The sequence below is a fragment of the Aspergillus versicolor genome (assembly GCF_001890125.1).
Source record: "Aspergillus versicolor CBS 583.65 unplaced genomic scaffold ASPVEscaffold_1, whole genome shotgun sequence".
Taxonomy (NCBI): domain Eukaryota; kingdom Fungi; phylum Ascomycota; class Eurotiomycetes; order Eurotiales; family Aspergillaceae; genus Aspergillus; species Aspergillus versicolor.
The window spans coordinates 1,614,272-1,631,975 of record NW_024467524.1 but is presented as its reverse complement, the minus strand read 5'-3'; the positions used below and the strand labels follow the sequence as shown (position 1 = coordinate 1,631,975).

General features: G+C 49.3%; 6 protein-coding genes across 6 annotated transcripts; 2 read left to right on the top strand and 4 right to left on the bottom strand.

The window, feature by feature from the left end:
- The first annotated feature begins 10 nt into the window (after positions 1 to 10).
- ASPVEDRAFT_67311 (3-deoxy-7-phosphoheptulonate synthase) lies at positions 11 to 1,755 on the top strand. The gene is made up of 4 exons (XM_040815943.1): positions 11 to 247; positions 303 to 357; positions 418 to 1,323; positions 1,389 to 1,755. The coding sequence occupies exons 1-4, from the start codon at positions 242 to 244 to the stop codon at positions 1,538 to 1,540; spliced, it is 1,119 nt and encodes a 372-aa protein (XP_040662151.1). The 5' UTR covers positions 11 to 241; the 3' UTR covers positions 1,541 to 1,755.
- Positions 1,756 to 2,318: 563 nt separating this feature from the next.
- ASPVEDRAFT_48604 (F-box protein) lies at positions 2,319 to 4,631 on the bottom strand (the record flags this gene model as incomplete). Its single annotated transcript, XM_040814039.1, has 3 exons — positions 2,319 to 4,177; positions 4,259 to 4,555; positions 4,601 to 4,631. The coding sequence occupies 3 exons, from the start codon at positions 4,629 to 4,631 to the stop codon at positions 2,319 to 2,321; spliced, it is 2,187 nt and encodes a 728-aa protein (XP_040662150.1).
- Positions 4,632 to 5,936: 1,305 nt separating this feature from the next.
- Positions 5,937 to 9,247, bottom strand: ASPVEDRAFT_35777 (putative DUF221 domain protein). Its single transcript, XM_040811069.1, has 4 exons — positions 8,737 to 9,247; positions 8,499 to 8,663; positions 7,280 to 8,441; positions 5,937 to 7,190 (listed from the first exon to the last, which is right to left on the bottom strand). The coding sequence occupies exons 1-4, from the start codon at positions 8,911 to 8,913 to the stop codon at positions 6,196 to 6,198; spliced, it is 2,499 nt and encodes an 832-aa protein (XP_040662149.1). The 5' UTR covers positions 8,914 to 9,247; the 3' UTR covers positions 5,937 to 6,195.
- Positions 9,248 to 9,512: 265 nt separating this feature from the next.
- ASPVEDRAFT_122685 (putative glycogen debranching enzyme Gdb1) lies at positions 9,513 to 14,252 on the bottom strand (the record flags this gene model as incomplete). The annotated part of the gene is made up of 3 exons (XM_040806010.1): positions 9,513 to 9,581; positions 9,653 to 13,982; positions 14,038 to 14,252. The coding sequence occupies 3 exons, from the start codon at positions 14,250 to 14,252 to the stop codon at positions 9,513 to 9,515; spliced, it is 4,614 nt and encodes a 1,537-aa protein (XP_040662148.1).
- Positions 14,253 to 14,893: 641 nt separating this feature from the next.
- On the bottom strand, positions 14,894 to 16,266 carry ASPVEDRAFT_23402 (glycerol-3-phosphate dehydrogenase family protein; the record flags this gene model as incomplete). The annotated part of the gene is made up of 3 exons (XM_040809541.1): positions 14,894 to 14,949; positions 15,009 to 16,141; positions 16,205 to 16,266. The coding sequence occupies 3 exons, from the start codon at positions 16,264 to 16,266 to the stop codon at positions 14,894 to 14,896; spliced, it is 1,251 nt and encodes a 416-aa protein (XP_040662147.1).
- A 631-nt stretch (positions 16,267 to 16,897) lies between these two features.
- On the top strand, positions 16,898 to 17,562 carry ASPVEDRAFT_67306 (FAM207/SLX9 family protein; the record flags this gene model as incomplete). Its single annotated transcript, XM_040815942.1, has 1 exon — positions 16,898 to 17,562. The coding sequence occupies exon 1, from the start codon at positions 16,978 to 16,980 to the stop codon at positions 17,560 to 17,562; it is 585 nt and encodes a 194-aa protein (XP_040662146.1). The 5' UTR covers positions 16,898 to 16,977.
- Positions 17,563 to 17,704: the final 142 nt, after the last annotated feature.

The following is a 17,704-nucleotide window of genomic DNA, read 5'->3' as shown; positions in this document are numbered from 1 at the left end:
AATCACGTGTGGCGGATGACACTGGTCTTTTCTCTTCCGCCCGCAATTAAATAAGGTTGATTCGAAGCTTGCACCCTCTTTCAACGAAAATATACTATTTTGCGAAGAAATCGGAACAGATTCTTGCCTGCAGTCACCAATTGCTGCCTCTAAAAGTACCTTGAAGCATACTTCATCTTTTCCCCTGAATTCTCGCCCCCCTCTTTCACGCCGCGGCTATCTAGATCTACCCCGCGAAACTATGGCCGTGAGTCAACCCAACTGCCAGCTCCTGAGGCACCCTCTCACACACGGAACCACAGTTCTTCCTTCAAAACCCCAATGTAGGGGATACCAATCATCTCGAAGATTCAAGGAGTATGTTTCCGTTATGCTTCACTGCCATTGACTCCGTCTGACCGAGCTCTCTGTCCATAGTTCTTGGCTACAACCCTTTAACACCACCCAACCTTTTACAACATGAGATCGCCCTCACAGAAACTGCCCGGAAAACGGTCCTTCAAGGCCGAGCTGAGGCCAGTGCCGTCGCCCATGGCACTGATACCGACAAGCGCCGCCTCCTGGTTGTCATCGGACCCTGCTCGATCCACGACCCGGAAATCGCCCTTGAATACTGCGACCGATTACTGAAGTTAAAGGCGAAGTATAAGGATGAGCTGCTGATCGTAATGCGCTCTTACCTGGAAAAGCCCCGGACCACCGTCGGCTGGAAGGGTCTCATCAACGACCCGGATATTGACAACAGCTTCAATATCAACAAGGGTCTGCGTGTCTCTCGCCAACTCTTTGTCGACCTGACGAATAAGGGAATGCCCATTGCTAGTGAGATGCTGGACACAATTTCGCCCCAGTTCCTAGCGGACTGTCTCTCCGTCGGTGCCGTCGGCGCGCGAACAACAGAGTCTCAGGTCCACCGAGAACTGGCCTCGGGTCTGTCGTTCCCCGTTGGCTTCAAGAACGGCACGGATGGCTCGCTAGATGTCGCTGTTGATGCCATTGGGTCTGTCAAACACCCTCACCACTTCCTGTCGGTTACCAAGCCCGGTGTTGTTTCTATCGTGGGTACCGTCGGCAACCCGGATTGCTTCGTTATCCTGCGCGGTGGCAAGAAGGGCCCCAACTACGATGCTGCCAGTATCACCGAGGCAAAGGAGAAGCTCATCGCCAAGGGTCTTGCTCCTCGTCTCATGGTCGACTGCAGCCACGGCAACTCGGAGAAGAACCACAAGAACCAGCCTAAGGTCGCCGGTGTCCTTGCAGAGCAAATCGCCGCAGGCGAGACCGCGATCATGGGTGTCATGATTGAGAGTAACATCAACGAGGGTGCGTATATCTCCTAACCAGTCTCACAAAACTGAACTCTTCACTAATATTGTAATTCTCAATAGGTGCTCAAAAGGTCCCACCCGAGGGCAAGTCCGGTCTCAAATACGGCGTCAGTATTACTGATGCTTGCATCAGCTGGGAAGACACCGAGTCAACGCTAGAGACACTCGCGAAGGCCGTTGCCACTCGGAGAGAGAAACTGGCTTCCAAATAAAACCCACTTCTTGTAGAATTAAAAAAAGAATATGCTTGTATCCCGGGTATCTAAAATTGGTTGAGCTAGCGGATTTGAATCATTCAACAAAAATATGAATTTTCCTTGATTACCTCCCGTGTACTATTTTGTCACCTTCACCCATGTAGTAATAATGTCTACATATAAACCCGGATAACCTAGCAGTACAACTAGAAGCTAAAACAAAAACGGTTTCTCTTCGCTGAGAACGTCGCTTTTACTTACAAAAGTACCAAGCCCCCGGTTAGGATGATAGCAAAGTACGAACGAAAATTGTCCAGACCAAGCGAGGCTACCGAGGCCGGGTCTCCCCGATTCACAAGCAAGATACAACAAGCTTGAAGGTTTTCTCTCAAGTAATAATCCTGAACCCGGTTGGTCTGAGGCTGGGTGGATTCTCGAAGGATCCATTTTGAACTTGCCGGTCATCTGATGGCTGATGGAGGAGTGGGCCGACAAGGGCAGTATACTTAAGTGGCTTGCTATGGACAAGGAATGATTGAATTTTAGAATAGAGAGTGAACTGAAAAGTTCGGTGGACAGGGAGTTGGACGTCCGCTTGATCGGCGAATGTTTATTTCTTGATAATAATGATATATTGGAATAAAAATGAGGAGCACTCTATGGTGCAAAGTGGGGTAGTATGTCATAACTCATGATACAAACAAACGCTGTGGATTGACTATATATTGAAATGCGCCGCGCTAGAGACAGGAGATTTGATGAATATGCAGAAAAATAGAATAAAAAATAAACTCTAGTAGACGGCCTCAGCCTCCATCCATCTGCCTTCTAGCTCGGGCAGCTTGACATCAACAATCCGTGCAGCGAAAGAAGGACGTCTATGGCCGGCGTTCAAGAGATTGCTGGGTGCTGATGCACTGCATCCGTTTACCATTGCTGGACTGCTGTGTTGACGAAGCATGTGTCGTCCAATAAATTCTGCTCGTGGCTCGCATTGTTTTCGTTTGCGCGAAGCATCGGGTTGGACCAGGCAGTTCTGAGAGCGATTGATTAGCTGGGCGGATGCGATATGTCCGTCGGAGCCGATAGTGAATGATTTGCATGGGATTTTGGAAGCATGCTGCGAGGAAGACGTAAAAGTATCCACGTCAATGATGTTGGTTTCGCCCCATGCACCAAATGCCCAGATGCGAGCACCCCCATGAGAAGACTGAAGAGACAATTCAACCACATTCTGTACCCGGCCGATTTCCTTTCCGTAGATCTTGAACGGCCACATCATAGCGGTTGGTCTGTAGCTGACACTGAGAAGGAAATCCCAGTCTCCGTTTTGGTTCTGAGCTAGACTGCCTCGGCGTTTATGACCCCGTTGCTGGTTGACAAAGAAGTCCCGCGCAAGGTCACTGTCGGCCATGACGCCGTCACCTTGTCTCTCACGTTCCTTCTTCAAAACATTAAACACATCCAGAGGCACGGAATAAAGCACAAGTCGCTCTCCGTAGGCCGCCACGACACGGAGTCCCCAACTCAAGTCTGAACCAGATGTGAAGGCTGTAGGAAGTGGTGCACCCTTAGGCGCACCAGGAGCTTCGTTTCCGAATGGTGGAACGCAAACAAGTGCTCTTGTGAGGCTCGTCGGCCCGTCGATTGGTGCATCCGATCCGACGCAGAGAAACCCGCTGCGAGGCTCAACGAACAGAACATGGATACCGTCATTAACAGGAACTGCTCGATAATGGTGGCATTGCGTTGTTCGCACTAAGCCTACTTGGTCTTTCTGTTCCGGGGCCCATCGACTGAAGGTTTGAACGTCGTTCGTCATAGCGTGGAACGGACAAGATGGACGTGATTCGCCCGGTGGCAGATTTTCGCAACCACAGCCTTCCATCCCTGGGCCGGCCAATGATGCAATAAGTCGAAATTCCAGTGGCGTGTCCTGCTGGTTTGGCATAAAATGCAAGATCTCCGATGGCTGTGACATGGCCAAATGTTTTCGACAATCTTTACTGGTCTGTTGGTCAACCCAGCGTAATTCGATCCCAGAGTCAGATCCGAATGCAGCACAGTGATGGCCAGGACAAATTGAAAGACTGTGGGGAGGATCTTCGGCAGAACAAATATCGTAATAAAAGTGTCGAGATGCCATTTTCATGGAATGCAAATTCCCGAAATGGCAGTTTCTCGCAGAAGTGCTACCCGACGCATCGTAGGCAATTCCCTCTGCATGATCGCCATCCTGCCAATCGACTGAGACAAGATCGCATATCATACCCAGTCGACCATACATTAGGGCTGCAACAGTGAATATCGAAGTACTGGTGTCAATAGCAGCTGATAGGACCTCGGCCGGACAAGTTATAGAGGCAACAGTAGTAATATCTGTGTTCCTCAGATCCTCCGCTGACATCGGTGTGGACTTTGCCGTGCATCTGGTCAGTAGTTGATAGACATGGATTATGCAGCCCGAAATCACAAGTAGATAGTTCCCACAGCCGCTGACATGAAAGCTGGACGCTACCGGTACGTCGTCCGAGAAGGAAGAAGTATAAAGTGAGTCATGGGATATTGGTGAACGGTCTGCCTGAGAAAGCTGCGAGAAGTCCACAATACTAGTTGTCAAGAAGCCACTTCTTTCGACGTTCATTTTGCGACCTGACAAAATACATTCGGTTGCGAACCGTTTGCTCATTCTCCATGCCGGACTTTCTCCATTATTGTCAGCATAACTAGGGCGTCGAGTACGATCGTCCCTGAGCCAGCTATCCCACCAGCCAGCTCGCTTAAGCATACTTTCTAGTAGACGCTCATTCAAACTAGCGCGCATCCATTGCGAACAGGTTCGCCGAGCGTTATCGAAATCTCGAGGGCTCAGTAGATAGAAGACCTGCGTAAGGATTTCTGAGGGAACAGTGTTCGTAAGAGGAAGGGAGAGCGGTGACACCTCGTCAATGGCGCGAGCCCAGGATTTGCATGTTAAGCGTAAAGAACGACGAGCAGTTTCTGGCACAAATTCCAATAGCCTCCTAGTAACTGCAGGTGGTATCCCGGAAGCCACCTTCGGATTGGTGCCTATACCAGGCTTTGAAAAATCCAAAAATGCTGGCATTTTCGTCGACTTCGAAAGTAGGATGCACTGAGTTTATGAGGTACCTAAAACGAATTTGCTTGACAATATCAAATTGCCCCAGCTGCAAGCACTTCAGGGTGTATAGATAGAAGACGGATTTTACAGCTGTTTCCTGTTCACCAACTTGTTCACACTCATACTCAACGGCATTCGGGCTGTATAGTTAGACCTTCGAAGTATTTTGAGCGACTCGAGGGTCAAGTCTATTACCGACAGAAAAGGCTGGCCAGGAGTAGTGGTAGTACCTGGCTGGCGTTTGTTGAGAGAGAACGAGAAGGTACTCAATTTGGTTCAAGGATGGGTGCAAGATGTATGGATTGCTGGTTCGCTTTGTATAGAGGGGGGAATGAAACGAGGATTTGTTCTCCGAGGGGCGCAGACAGGTATATAAAGACGGGGGCGAATCCGGAAATTGGAAGGCGCCTGACATCTTCAGTTTTTGATATGAACTTCAACTTCTAATTCGAGTTATCCAGCGCCACCACGGAGGGGTGGGACAACGGGTGGTCTGAACTTCTGACGTCGACAACAGGGCACCCGCAGGCATAGCTCAGGATCGCTTCCCCATGGTGGAGCCTGAATTGTCGTGATCCACATGGTCGAAAACCGTAATGGGCGGAGCCGGCGACAGCGCGGTGGAGAACGGGCAAAAAACCAAAGAGAATTGGTTTTCAAGGCTGGGTCAGCGATGCCGAGCCAGTGAATGCGAGAGGACTCGAGCCCGCTTCCAGCAGAAATGAGATGTGCTTTTGTGAACGAGTGAGAATAGAGAAAGGCCGGGGCACAGATGCTGGAGCGGATCCAAAACGGACGAGGAAGAGGAGCTAAAATGAGGGAGATCGTGGGCACAGGCGGGTCCGCGCTGGCTTCTCCAGAATGACGAAAATCAGCTCCTGCACGACTTGGCAATATCACACGAGTTGGCGCTAAATGGACTCACCCTCACTTGCAGGTTTGATAGTGGTAGCATGCCGAAGCTGTTAGGATGCCATGCTAATTTGACAGTGGATTGTAAGACACTGAGGTTGGAGAAAGAGGAAGAGGACTGGAAGAGCAGAAAAAAGGCTGCGAAAAAGGGAATAATGGCTTCGAGAACGTTCAGCTGGCGCTTGCACGGCACACACCAGTGACACCACACACCACAAACCAGTCCTTGTTCCAGCCTATTCCAGGATTCTAATCCTTTTGTGGGAGATCAACGCACAGCTAATGCAGGGCTACTGCGTGTTCCTCCCAATTATCATCACCAATCCGTTATCATGACAGATCAGCTCACCTCTCACACGAGGCTCCTCCTTACCTCGGAGTCTTTTGGTTGATGTATATTAGATGTTATATTCAGGTCATAGTACTATTATTTACTGCGCGCTGCGCCACATACCTTGCAGCTACGAGCCCGATGATCACATGTATAGACAAGACTAAGTACACTGAAACGCTAGGGAGAAACGACTGGGATATCTATATGCAGACATGAAAAGCAAAATAAAAGGTCTTATAAGCAAAGACTCCACCGCCCATTGTCCTCCCTTGAGGTAGAAAGTTAGACAGAGTTATGGTTCTGGTCCTGGTAGTGCTCAAACTCCTCCTGCAGTCCAGGCACAGGGTTGCGCCCAGGGAGCCAAGCACTGTCCAGAGGTAAGATGAGGCTAGGATTGATATATTTCTTCAGTTTAAGCGGCATCACCTGGCCCCCTAGCCGGACCGGGAACGCATCACGATCGATAGCAGGGGGTGGTGAGAATGTCGATGACAGAGATGGGGAGATGTCACCGGAGTTGGGTGTGTCACGGTAGATGCTCTTCAAAGCAATGAACTTAGTTAGTGGCTCGTAGCTCTGAGTGTAAAAGTAGCTGAACCACACCGTAGCGCCAATTAAGGGAACAATGAGTAACGACGGAGTAATAGCTTTTCGGGCAGCAACCAAACCAGCCATGGCCATCTGGAAGACCGTCAGGCCCACCAAGACTCGATTGCAAATCATCGGCCATGCTCGACCTGTCGAGTGTTGTCGGTGGTCCATCGCATATAAAAGCTGATACTTGCAGATAAAGTTGCCAATCGTGAAATACATCAACCCAAAAAAGCAGATTAGCCATGAGCTCGGTAACACGCTGTACACCACACAGATGATGAACACAAGTATTGACTGTGGAACCGAATACCCATAACTGAACGTTGGAGGTACAGAGAGTTCGGCAAAATCTCGCGGCGTCTTAGCCATGAAGAAGTTGATAGGGTACATAAACACGCTTCCGAACTCCAAAAGTCGGAACGGGAATAATCCCAAACCCTGAAGGATTAAGAATTTGTAATAGAATGGTGCCAACCCTTCTAGGGAGCCAGCGATGACACGCGCAATGGTAGGGGCGTCTTTGAAGGAATCTCGAAGGCGCTCCCAAAAACTATAGAAGTTCGTGACAGTGCCGATAACGGTGAAGACCACAAAGAGATTGAAGAACGAGAAGAAGAAACTCTTGGAGATAACAGAAAGTTCTACATCCCCTCGGGACATCATTCCTTGGTGGCTTGAGAGCCCTGTAACAAACAATAGTTAATACCAATTCCACGGGTGAAAAAAAAGAAGTAAAAGTAAGAGACATTAACAGAATATGTCAAATACCTACAATTGTATAAATAAGGGACCGCAACAGTCAGTAAAGAGAAGGCCAAGGTCGGAAGACCTGTCTGGACAAGTGATGTAGCGAGTGGGTGTCGAGCAAGAAGATCAGCCAGCTGGGGCCACACTTTGTGGAGAGTCTCCAACTTGAGCAGGGTTCCAACGGGCACCAGTAACACAGACCAGAAAACAGAGAGAAAGCAAATGAGTGCGGTGATGGACCAAGACTGCAACATCCGCCTTGAGCGTGGCAAGTAGGTATTTCCCCAAACGACGTCCGCCGGGGCTGGGGCCAGTCTAGCAAGGAGCTGCATTGGATGAGGGTCGAGGATCGCCTGAACAAGCATTTGTGCGGCAGCGATGGATTTCATAGTCACGAATGCAAGCTCAGTGGGAGGGTACTCTTTTTGGCGTGCAATCTGAATTTGCTCATCAAGCCGTCGGAGTGCCTCCTCGTAGTAGTCTATAGCATCGACCTTTCGGTAGCGTAGTTTTAACGGACCGTACCACAAGCGTACTGTCGGTCGTGTTTTGACTCGGTTAAATGCGTCATCTTGTCCATTTTCCAAGAGAAGGCGCATTCTTTCATCATCCTCGGAAATAAAGCTGGAATCAACAGGTTCCTGATGTCTCAGGGGCAAAGTGTCTCCAGATTTCCTGGCCCGCTTGTAGCCCAAGTACTTGACCCAGGCGGTTTCTAGATGCCGTAGCACTTTAAATCGCTCCTCAATCAAATGATCCAGTGAACTCCAATTTCGGCAAAGCGTAATACTTTGGACTTCCCCGATGTGCAAGCCCTCGATGAATTCGGTGATTTTTTCTTCGGATCCCATTTCTGCCGGAATGCCTGATAAGCGAATTGTCCGATCAGTTGTGCTTGTTTGGCCGCCGAGATATTTCTGTCTGATGTGGATGATTTTCTTCGTCTCGTTAAGCAGCATGTAGATGGCGATACCACTAAATAGGTAGGTAAATACCACATATGTCCAAAGATACGGCGGGTCGGTAATTAATGGTTTCTTCCCATCCTTGCCAACATCGATATACTTATCCCAGTCCTCAACGCCTAACTTCCCGGTGTAGCTATAATGAATCGGGAGAAGGATAACTGCAGACAATATAAAAATGGTGAAAAGGAATCGCATCGCAAAACGAAAAAAGGAGAGGAACTAATCCCCGAGTACCGTTAGTATATCCTACCACGAGCAGGGAAATTCGACACGTACAACGAAGGCATCCAGCCCCGCAGACTGGAGAACTTGTTCTTCGGTTATTCGGTACAGCACGGGCACCCATCCAAAAAAGCTGTCAGGAAGCTCCGGTAGGTTTAAATCCGTATGGTGTTGTCGCCTTCGAGCCGCGTATAATTCCGTCCATTTCGGCCGTAGAAGCTATCTCGGGGATAAAATGTTAGCCTGGGGTTTTGCGCATAAGTTTTTGGGAATCCGCAGGACATTCACATACACAGAAGGATAGACACGCCGATACCCCTAGACCCAAACTAATGATAAGCTGCGTATACAGGTCTCGCTGCCCAGTGACCGGGTCAGTCGGGTTCGGCGGCCCTTCATCCCCGGTGTGGTTATTCGCAAAAGTAACAGCAGTTACCATTGCCGCCACGGCAGACTCCGTGAACGACATGATTTGCGTCGAGAACGAGATCAGCCCTTAACCTTTATATTGTCTCAAGCAGCCCGCGCGTTCACCAGTGCATTTGGGCGCCAAGTGCTGATTTTCAAATCCGGTGATCGGGTCGACAACAACTGACGTCAGGGAAGGATGGTGCGCGCTTCACCGAGTTGCAAGGCCGCAAGATTGAGAAGCTTGCTGTGAGTAGTAGGACAGGGTCTCAAGGGCAAAAATAGAGCGCAGTTTCAACAATGTAGTGATCGGAAACAAATTGTTATTGGGAGCTTGTGATCACTTTCAAGTTTCAAGCTAGCGACCGTTCAACGCTCAACTTGACGGTTGCCGATCGGCGGGTGTACATAATAAGTCAGCAAGACACTATTCGAGGACAAACGGCTTATGCACATATTATGCAGCCCGGCTGCAAGTTGCTTTCGTTGGAAACCGCATGAAGAGAGACTAATCATTGAAAAGATTATTAAAAGAAACTGATGGTAAGAACGAGTTTATGCTAACTAATCTACCATGGACGTTCTATATACTGCGGTCTTGACAATTAGGAACCATATATACATGTTACTCTTCAAAAAAAGGGACAAAATCCTAGTCTGCTAGATATATCGTGATGCATCATAATAAAGATCGAGCAAGCAACCAGCGGACCATGCTTGGGTTGGCGACTATTATGCCAAGAGTTGTTAGCTTTATCTGTCCAAAAATTAAGCGGAATTCTGCGGAGAAATAGACATACCGAGTCTGCACAATGATAACCATTTCTGTTTGTCAACTCCGTGAGTCCCTTCCATGGACTGCCTCTCAACGCTTGTTTACAGCCTTCTAACCTTCTCGTCACCTGCTGGAATGATTCTGTTCTCTCATCTGCGGACTTCCGTCGGGCAAGATCAAAGTGTAGGAGTGCACGAAGGAAGTACCCGCGTTGCCATACCCACTCTGGGCCTTGGTGATAATTCCTGCCTTTGGATGTTGCGAAGTCGGTCGAGTCCTCTGAGTTGTTATAGTCTGGTCGATAGTTCAGATCGGATGGATCAAGGGTGGCCATACCCATGGGGCCCACAAGAACAGAGTCCGCAAGGGCAAGTGCCGCCAGCGCCTTCGATGGTTCAAAAAGATCGGGTGACACAACCATGGCAATTGGGAAGTTCGAGCGAAGCTGGTAATCTTCGTAAGGTTTCCCGGATCTGTACAGGTCTTTGTAAATTCCGCGACGATTGACAATTCCGGAGTCGACATCGTATTCGGAATCTTCGTTGGGTTCCATGGGAATGTAATAACAACGCTCGAAGTTGGTTTTGATTTTAGCGGCCCAGTCTTTCAACGTGATAGACTTGCCATTTCCAATATCTACCTTATCATATGGGTAAACTCCCTGTTCGTAAAGGCTTGTGACCCAGGTTAAAGCACTGTACACAAGCCCCGTGATTTCAATGGCGGCGCCATCCCGGGGAGTACCGGGTACTCCCTTGTTGCCGGCTTTATCACTTTCTCCCATCTTGTCCTGCCATGTCCCGCAGTTGAACTGACTGCCACCAAAGATTAACCCTGTTTCCCAATCCACGTTGATATCAATTTGGAACCCTTCAGATTTCATTTGCACATCGAGATCTGGGCCCGCGTTATACTCGCGGAAGGAGAGTCCCTGGGCGTGGCGCTGGAATACTTCTTGGATCACATCCACGACTGTTGAACTCTGCGAATATGCCCTGGGATCGTCAAAGGGAAACCATGTGTCATCGTACGGCAGGAACCGCCTGGGGGTCTTTTCACTCAGGAGTTCGAGACCATTTGGTGCCATCTTCGTGTAGTCCTGGATGGCCTGCAACAAGAACCATATGGAATCGCGAGAGTTATACCGCGGTAGTTTACCGCTACTGAGTAGGTTGGGAATCATGCCATGTTTGAGTACACTGGCGAAAGCAAGAATATGCTCTTTGGCGTCGTCAAATCTTCCTGTGCATAGAAGCAAGCCTCTGAGGGAGATAAAAACATCTCGACCCCAACATCTAGCCCAGTCTGTTGCGAAATGTGGCAAGCCAGCTGCAAGGCTTGGGACCCGCTTCACAGGCCATAGAGATGCCGAATTTACGTACCCAGCCTGCTGCACACTGACCATGGCTAGCTGTTGGATAAACACTTGACCACCTCGCACATCGTCTCCAAGGAGTTGTATGCCTCTGTTCCAGGCGGCCACATACGCAGTCTGGATAATGATGGCGAAATAGCGAGGTAGCAGAAAACTTGGTAAATCACGGACAGCCTGGAATTTTGATTCCAACCACTTAGCTGGACGCTGTAGAGCAGTAAACTCTGAGTTCTCTCCCATATTTGCCAACCGCCTGACAATATAGTCAAGGGCCCACTGACCTTGCCTGAGGTGATCACAGAGTGGGTGATCCAGGATGTTATACCTGATGATATCTTCAAGAACACTCCACCAGCCCTGAAGACCAGCATAGATCAATGGACCATGATTAGGAACGTCATATACTCCATCTTGACCGCCACCTGAATCACGTTCTTCAGCTTCGCAACGGTAGAGCACAAAGTTCAAATCGATCAGGTTCAATTCGGAAAACGCTTCATCCGCACCTTCGGTGATTTTGTCATTGCTTAACTCGTCTGGGCGCTCAAATATGGGAATGGATGTCTCAAAAAGAGCAATAGATCCCGGGATGAATGTGTCAAGGACTGATATCGTGGTATCTCCATTCTTTTCGTCTACTTTAATCCCATCAAACTTTTGAACCTGACTGGGTAATCCTTGAAGATAGGCTGTGTCGGCGAGAGCATTTTCTTTGTCGCTATCGTCTTCCTGGGCCTTAAGAAGCCATGTACCAATAGGTTTAACTTTAGTAGCATCAAGGTGGGTAGGAGCAAGAAGGGAACCACTGTCTTGACCAGGAAAAGCCGTATGCGCAATCAAAAATATGCCTTTCCGATTTTGTGGATGGACCCTGTGGACGGTGATATATTCACCCTCGTGATGGATAAATGTTTCAGCATACCCTTCTTGGCCCATCTTGGTATGAAGTTCATTGAGAAGCCGCTTTAAACCACATATTCCTCTGAGATTGGCCAGCTCATCAATAGTCGGAGATTCCGGGAGCTCAGAATGAGAATACAACCGGGTTTCGTGTACAAGGTCCACTATTTTAGGATAGATCTCATCATACCCCATAACACTTCCAATTGCCGAGTCACACATTGCAACAAGGGCAGCGTTTGAAAGTGTATCTTTTGCGGTGCGCTTCTGGGCTGGCATTTCATTGTCATGGGTGCAATCCATAAACAGTGCAGGAACAGGAATCGGACGGATACTGTGAACTGTTCCCGTCTCGTTGCCGCTGGACTGAGTCTTTGAAAAGTCCTGGCCTGGTGAAGGTAGATCCAATTCAAAACTACCGATGGGACGGCCACCATGACGGTGCACTAACCGGCTTAGCTCTTCTGTGCTCCAGGCTTGCATAGCCTCGCGGATGAGTGCATTGATACCAAGCCGCTTGACGAATATATAATCGGCCTCCTCAGACCCGGTAAAAAGTTCGGCAAATATTGCAAGGTCGGGACGGACTTTTCGTGCCTCGTCAATCAAATACTCTGCGACAACTAGAGGTGTTGAGTGGCAATTATCGATTCGGAAGCCGGAGAAGTACTTGGCCATCAGGCGCGTGTATCTGGTCATGAATTCCCATAGGAAGGGGTTGTCTTCAGGGCCGCTTCCATAACGTAGTTTGACGCAGTCCCCCCAGACAATCACTTCTCGCCGTAGATATGCTCGTGAGTCGGGCCCAGCGTTGTCACGCATAGCATCCGCGTTCCAGATCCAGCCATTGTTTGCCAGTGCCAACGCCTTAGGATTGTGCTTCTTAGTGACCTCGTTTAGAGGTAGCCTTGTAAAGTACGACTCTATCAGAGGGCTCTCTGTCGTCACAGGACCAAGCTTGGGCCCGTGGTCGTCAATCCTCAGGTACTTGATACGATTAAAAAGTTGGTCCATGATGGTGGACAAATCTGAATTGTACTCCTCGTAAAATGGCACATTGACTACGTCAAGCAGTTCGCCAAGGGAATTTCCAATGGAAGCGAGATCCGACGATGTCGAGTCAAATTGGCCAAACAAAGCAGTAGAAATGGCCGCGCCAAGTTGGACATCAACACTTCGACCGTACCTCCCGAGGACTTGTTTGGCAGTTGGGATCCCGTTCTGGCGGATGAAACCCGTCTGCTCTTCTAGAGACCACTTCGCGAAGTTTTCGAGGCCAAGCTGCGCCCATCGCCCACTTCCCAGATCAATGGGCTTTGATGATTTCCACTCCTCCAATACTTTCTGTGCGTTAGCCTTTACGTCAATGACGTAGAACTCCCATAGGCGAAGGCTTTCAACGACATGTTCTTTTACCCCGTTCATAACGGTCGTCAAATCGTCAACGGTTGCAATTTCAGTGGGCAAGCCATATTCCTGTAAATCCTGTCCAAATTTCAGTAGCGCAGTGTCCAAGTCGAAAGCTGCTTCAAGCCAAGGTGCGGTTTCAACGCTATAACCAGCTTCGGGGTGTCCCTCTAGCCATTTGCTATTATTGGCAGTGTGGTTCCAAACAACATCAGTGAGCGAAAGAAGCGAGTGCTCTTCCTCCATACTTTTGATTAGCCTTTGAACGTCTTCCTCTCCGTTCGGGAATGCCCCGTCGTCAAACTCCAGCTGATCGAAAATACTGTACGGTGAGTTCGATGACCCTCTCTTCATTAAAGGCGTAAAGTGGACCATATTGTACTTCCGCCGAGAGATGCTACTAAGGTACTTGTTCCAGTCTTGAGGGTATTTGCCCATGAATTTTGCATGTACTGAAAATATCGACAGAGCATTAAGGGGTATGGTTTGGCTGCCGAGGCTAAGCTTTGGAGCGACATCGATATAATGTGTGGGTGTCCTTGTAGATTTTGGGGCCGGGCCAGGAGATATGCTAAATTCTGGGAGAGGCGAGTAGGTCACATAAAATTCAAATGACCCGGGGTGGGTGACCGGTACATCGACCTGAATGTTTCTGCTGAAATCTGGCGATAGCCTGGAACAGCTGTGTCAGAAATTGGCGCGCCAGCAAGGACGAAGAGACAACTTACTTGAAAGCCCGAAAGCCCTGACGATCGAACGACTGCCCACCCTCAGGGATGTTCACCCAAAGGGTTCCGTCCCTGCAAATTGAGCTGCTGCCTTCAATAAGGAAGCGGAGGGAGTACTTGAGGCTGTCTGGCGGGGGAAGATAGATATACCCACCGGGCACATCCGGCGAGCCATCATCTTTCAGAGGGAGCAGGTAAAATGTTTCTTGAGCCATTTTAAATGGTACAAAGCTCCTAGAATATTCCGTAGCTTTGGTCGGCCCTGCTCCGCGATTGGGATTTGGAGAATCGCTGTTGCGAAGATGTGGATGAATGGGGTGGCTGCTATTTGGCACGTCTCACAATCCCCGACAGACTCGGGTGCGAGAAAGCCAGCAGAGAATATATAGGGAAGAGGAGATGTGCAGGGATAAAACCGGTTCCTGTAAATTCGAGTTACCCTGAGATCGATAGCCCCGCGGGAGGGTGACATCATCCATTTAGGTCCCGCCCTGGCCTAGACCCTGGTTCTCTCCGCATTGGCAACTTTTCGGCCAAGTTCTGACGACTAGTGCGAGCAAGATTTGCGAGAAACAAGTAAATGGCATAAGTCTATCAAAGTCCAAGTCTATATGTGCAAAAATTCCACATCAAGTCGTATCCGTCTGTATCTTCCCAACATAGTGCATCCGTCTATACCGAAACAACAGAAATCAAATCATTCACAGCTTAGCGTTCGTACCCTGCTCCGTATCATTGTTTTCCAACCCTTCTGACCCAGAAAATGCAGTTGAGATCGGCTTGCTGTCAAATGAAAAACAAATTCCAAATTAATCATCGACGCAAACCAAAAAGGGGTTATGTTTTTAGGACCTATTTACCGCTCAATGAAAGATGGAATCTCATCAATGGTCATGTTGCCTTGGAGGACCCCTGCAAAATTGTAAGAATATTGAAAATAAAAGATATCCATGGCAAGGGCGAATACTTACGGTAAACGGCAGTGAAGAGTGGGAACTCCTCTTCTAAGCCTTGCTTCTTCAGAAAACTGTTGACCTCAAGAGCAGTTAACGTGCCTTGTAGCGACTGGCCGTTCAACTCTGTCGCCTCCACCTGTTCAATTGACTGGTTTCTCTCAACACTGAGCTTGGCGCAACGGAAGTTCCGTCCGCCACTGCAGCTGGTAATCATATCGGCAACACCGGCACTCTCTTCAGTGAAGGTCTTCGTGTTAATAGTTGCTCCAAAGAATCGTTCACCGAATTTCACCATCTCCAAAAGGCCAACTCGCATGATTGCGGCCTTGGCGTTGTCTCCCCATCCCTTGCCTATAACCCAACCCGCGGCAACAGCGACGACGTTTTTGAGGGCGCCTCCTAATGATACACCGGCAACATCACTTACAACACTGATGTGGAAATAAGGACGGTGGAAAAGCGACTTGAGAACGGCATGGTCGACTGGCGGGTACTCAGTGGGTAGAGCCTGTAGTTTCACCTTCGACAATTGCCCTGAAACATCCTTGTGCTCATAGTGCACGATGTTTTCAGTAGATCCAGAGGGTGAGCGAGCCGGGGTGGGAGCCTTGGAGTCGAAATGCGGGGGGTCATAGCCGATGCTCGACTCAGACCACTTCTCCTGGCCGACTTCAGTGGCAATGTTGGCCCCAGACAGCGCACCGCAGTAGATTCCGAGAATCTTGCCAATGGTCTCAGAGAACAGGTGGGCTCCCTCCTCGTTCACATCTACACCCTTGATGCAAGAAACTCCACGAGCGTAGGGAAGGATCTTGCCCTTGATCTGCCCACAGATATTGACGATGAACTGATGTGGCAGGTTGAAGACAAGAATAGTGCTGTCACGAACCGCATCCACTAGGGAAGGGTTGGCAATCAGGTTTTTTGGGAGCGCAATCCCTTCAAGGTATTTGACATTCTCGTGCGTTTGATTGATGACATCGGTCAAGTTCTGAGGGCCCTGGCAGAGGGGAGAAGCGGGGTCGTAGTGTTTGGACGACTTCGAGATTTCGACCTTTTCTTCATAAACCCACATTTGAACATCCTTTTCGAAGAGGGCGGGGTTGCTAGCAGTATTTTCGGCGACGATTTTGGCGATGGCGGTACCCCTTGTTCGCTGTCAGTACAACGTGGCGGGGGAGATTGGGTGTATCAAATTTCAATATACACACCAGTTACCTGATCCCACCACAGTCACCTTGTGCTTCTGCTGATACTGTCCGAGAGAGCCCATCCTGGCAGAGTTTGTAGGAGGCGCGGGTAAAAATGATAAGTTTGCGGTTGAAAAGTTTCGAGACGGGGTGAACCGCAAGTGCTTGAATGACGTTGAGTGGGACAGGGAATTCTGAAGTATTTGAATGGAGGGGAATTGTCGAGACGGCCAAAGCCGAGGTAGTATTTGTTTCACACAGAGTCCGCTGAATCGAGATTGACGACACAGAAGACGCATTTACAAAAATTTGTGGAATCCCGGTGGCAATCACGAAAATGCAGACTGAAGGCGATTCCAAACCGTGGATGATAATTCGGCGCTGCTCCGGATGATTATCTAGTAGTTAATGTGGATCTTGGTTCGCCCCAGGGGGAACATAAAACAGGCAAACGAGCAGGCGATCAGATGTCGGGATCCCACAAAAATGACGTTGAATCTGTGGAGATCGAGCTTGTTGAACTCACCGGAATGCGATAAGAGGCAATACCGTCGTAGGGTCCAGGTTGGGGAGTAGAGGATCGTTCCCGGTCCGGTCCTGAAGGGAAATGACCGAAGAGGCAAATGCTGCTCACGTGTTGCGGGGAGTCAAGTACCGGAACCTCAACCGTAGGAAGGCGGTGGGCAGCCGTGAGAGATTTTGTGGTCGGGTTTTGAGAGATTTCTTCTTCGGGCCGTTCAAAGTCTGAGAGTCGCGGAAAGCCAGTCGGAGTTTGCCGTACCTCAAAAATCAGAATGGTAAGCCGACCTTCTCTGCCCGTAATTCTTTGGCGAGCAGCCATCTCACTATTGCGCAATGTCCAGGCTCCCGTCCGATCGGTAAAAAAGCAGGTGCATCGTAGCAAGCCGGGTGCGGGCAGCGGAGTCGCTCTTCCTAAGCCCTCGCTGCTTGACGATGACTTCCGGACGACGAAGAAGGATAAGCGCTTGATCAAGCACTCAAGCTTTGTATCGAAAATCGAGAAGAACTCTGCCAAATCGAACAAACGCCGCCGAGCTTCCAAGAAACTTGTTGCCAACCTTGAATCGCTGGCCGATGCCTTACCTGCTGCCGAGTCGGACCCGAACGATCCCAGTCAAGTTAACATCATCAAGCAGAAGACTTTGAAGCACAGACCAGGTGCCATGAAACGCAAGGAGAAGCTTGAAAAAACAGAGCGAGATCGGTTTGCGAAGAATATGGCACAAATGTCGAACATTCAAGCAGCACCTACGCCGAGCTCAGAACCAGCCGCCGACTCAGTGCCAAATCGATGGGCAGCTTTGCGGGGCTTTATTTCCCAGACAATGGAACATCAGCCCGCGTTCAAGAACAAGTGAACACTCTGCAATATACGGGAAATTGTCTGCCTTCGAGACGGGTGTTGCATCACCAGGATACCGCATCCAATTATATTGGTATCGTAATCCGTGGCAGACAATATGCTTGTTGGTACGCGATGATACTTTGCCCGTTGTGAAA

Bases quoted from the DNA above. Each gene is read 5' to 3' on its own strand.
- ASPVEDRAFT_67311 (XM_040815943.1), top strand. The intron at 358-417 runs GTATGTTTCCGT...CTCTGTCCATAG, and splicing joins TCATCTCGAAGATTCAAGGA to TTCTTGGCTACAACCCTTTA. The intron at 1,324-1,388 runs GTGCGTATATCT...AATTCTCAATAG, and splicing joins TGAGAGTAACATCAACGAGG to GTGCTCAAAAGGTCCCACCC.
- ASPVEDRAFT_35777 (XM_040811069.1), bottom strand. From the start codon at position 8,913: ATGTCGTTCACGGAGTCTGCCGTGGCGGCAATGGTAACTGCTGTTACT. The intron at 8,664-8,736 runs GTATGTGAATGT...TCCCCGAGATAG, and splicing joins CGGCGTGTCTATCCTTCTGT to CTTCTACGGCCGAAATGGAC. The intron at 8,442-8,498 runs GTACGTGTCGAA...CTCGGGGATTAG, and splicing joins CGGGGCTGGATGCCTTCGTT to TTCCTCTCCTTTTTTCGTTT.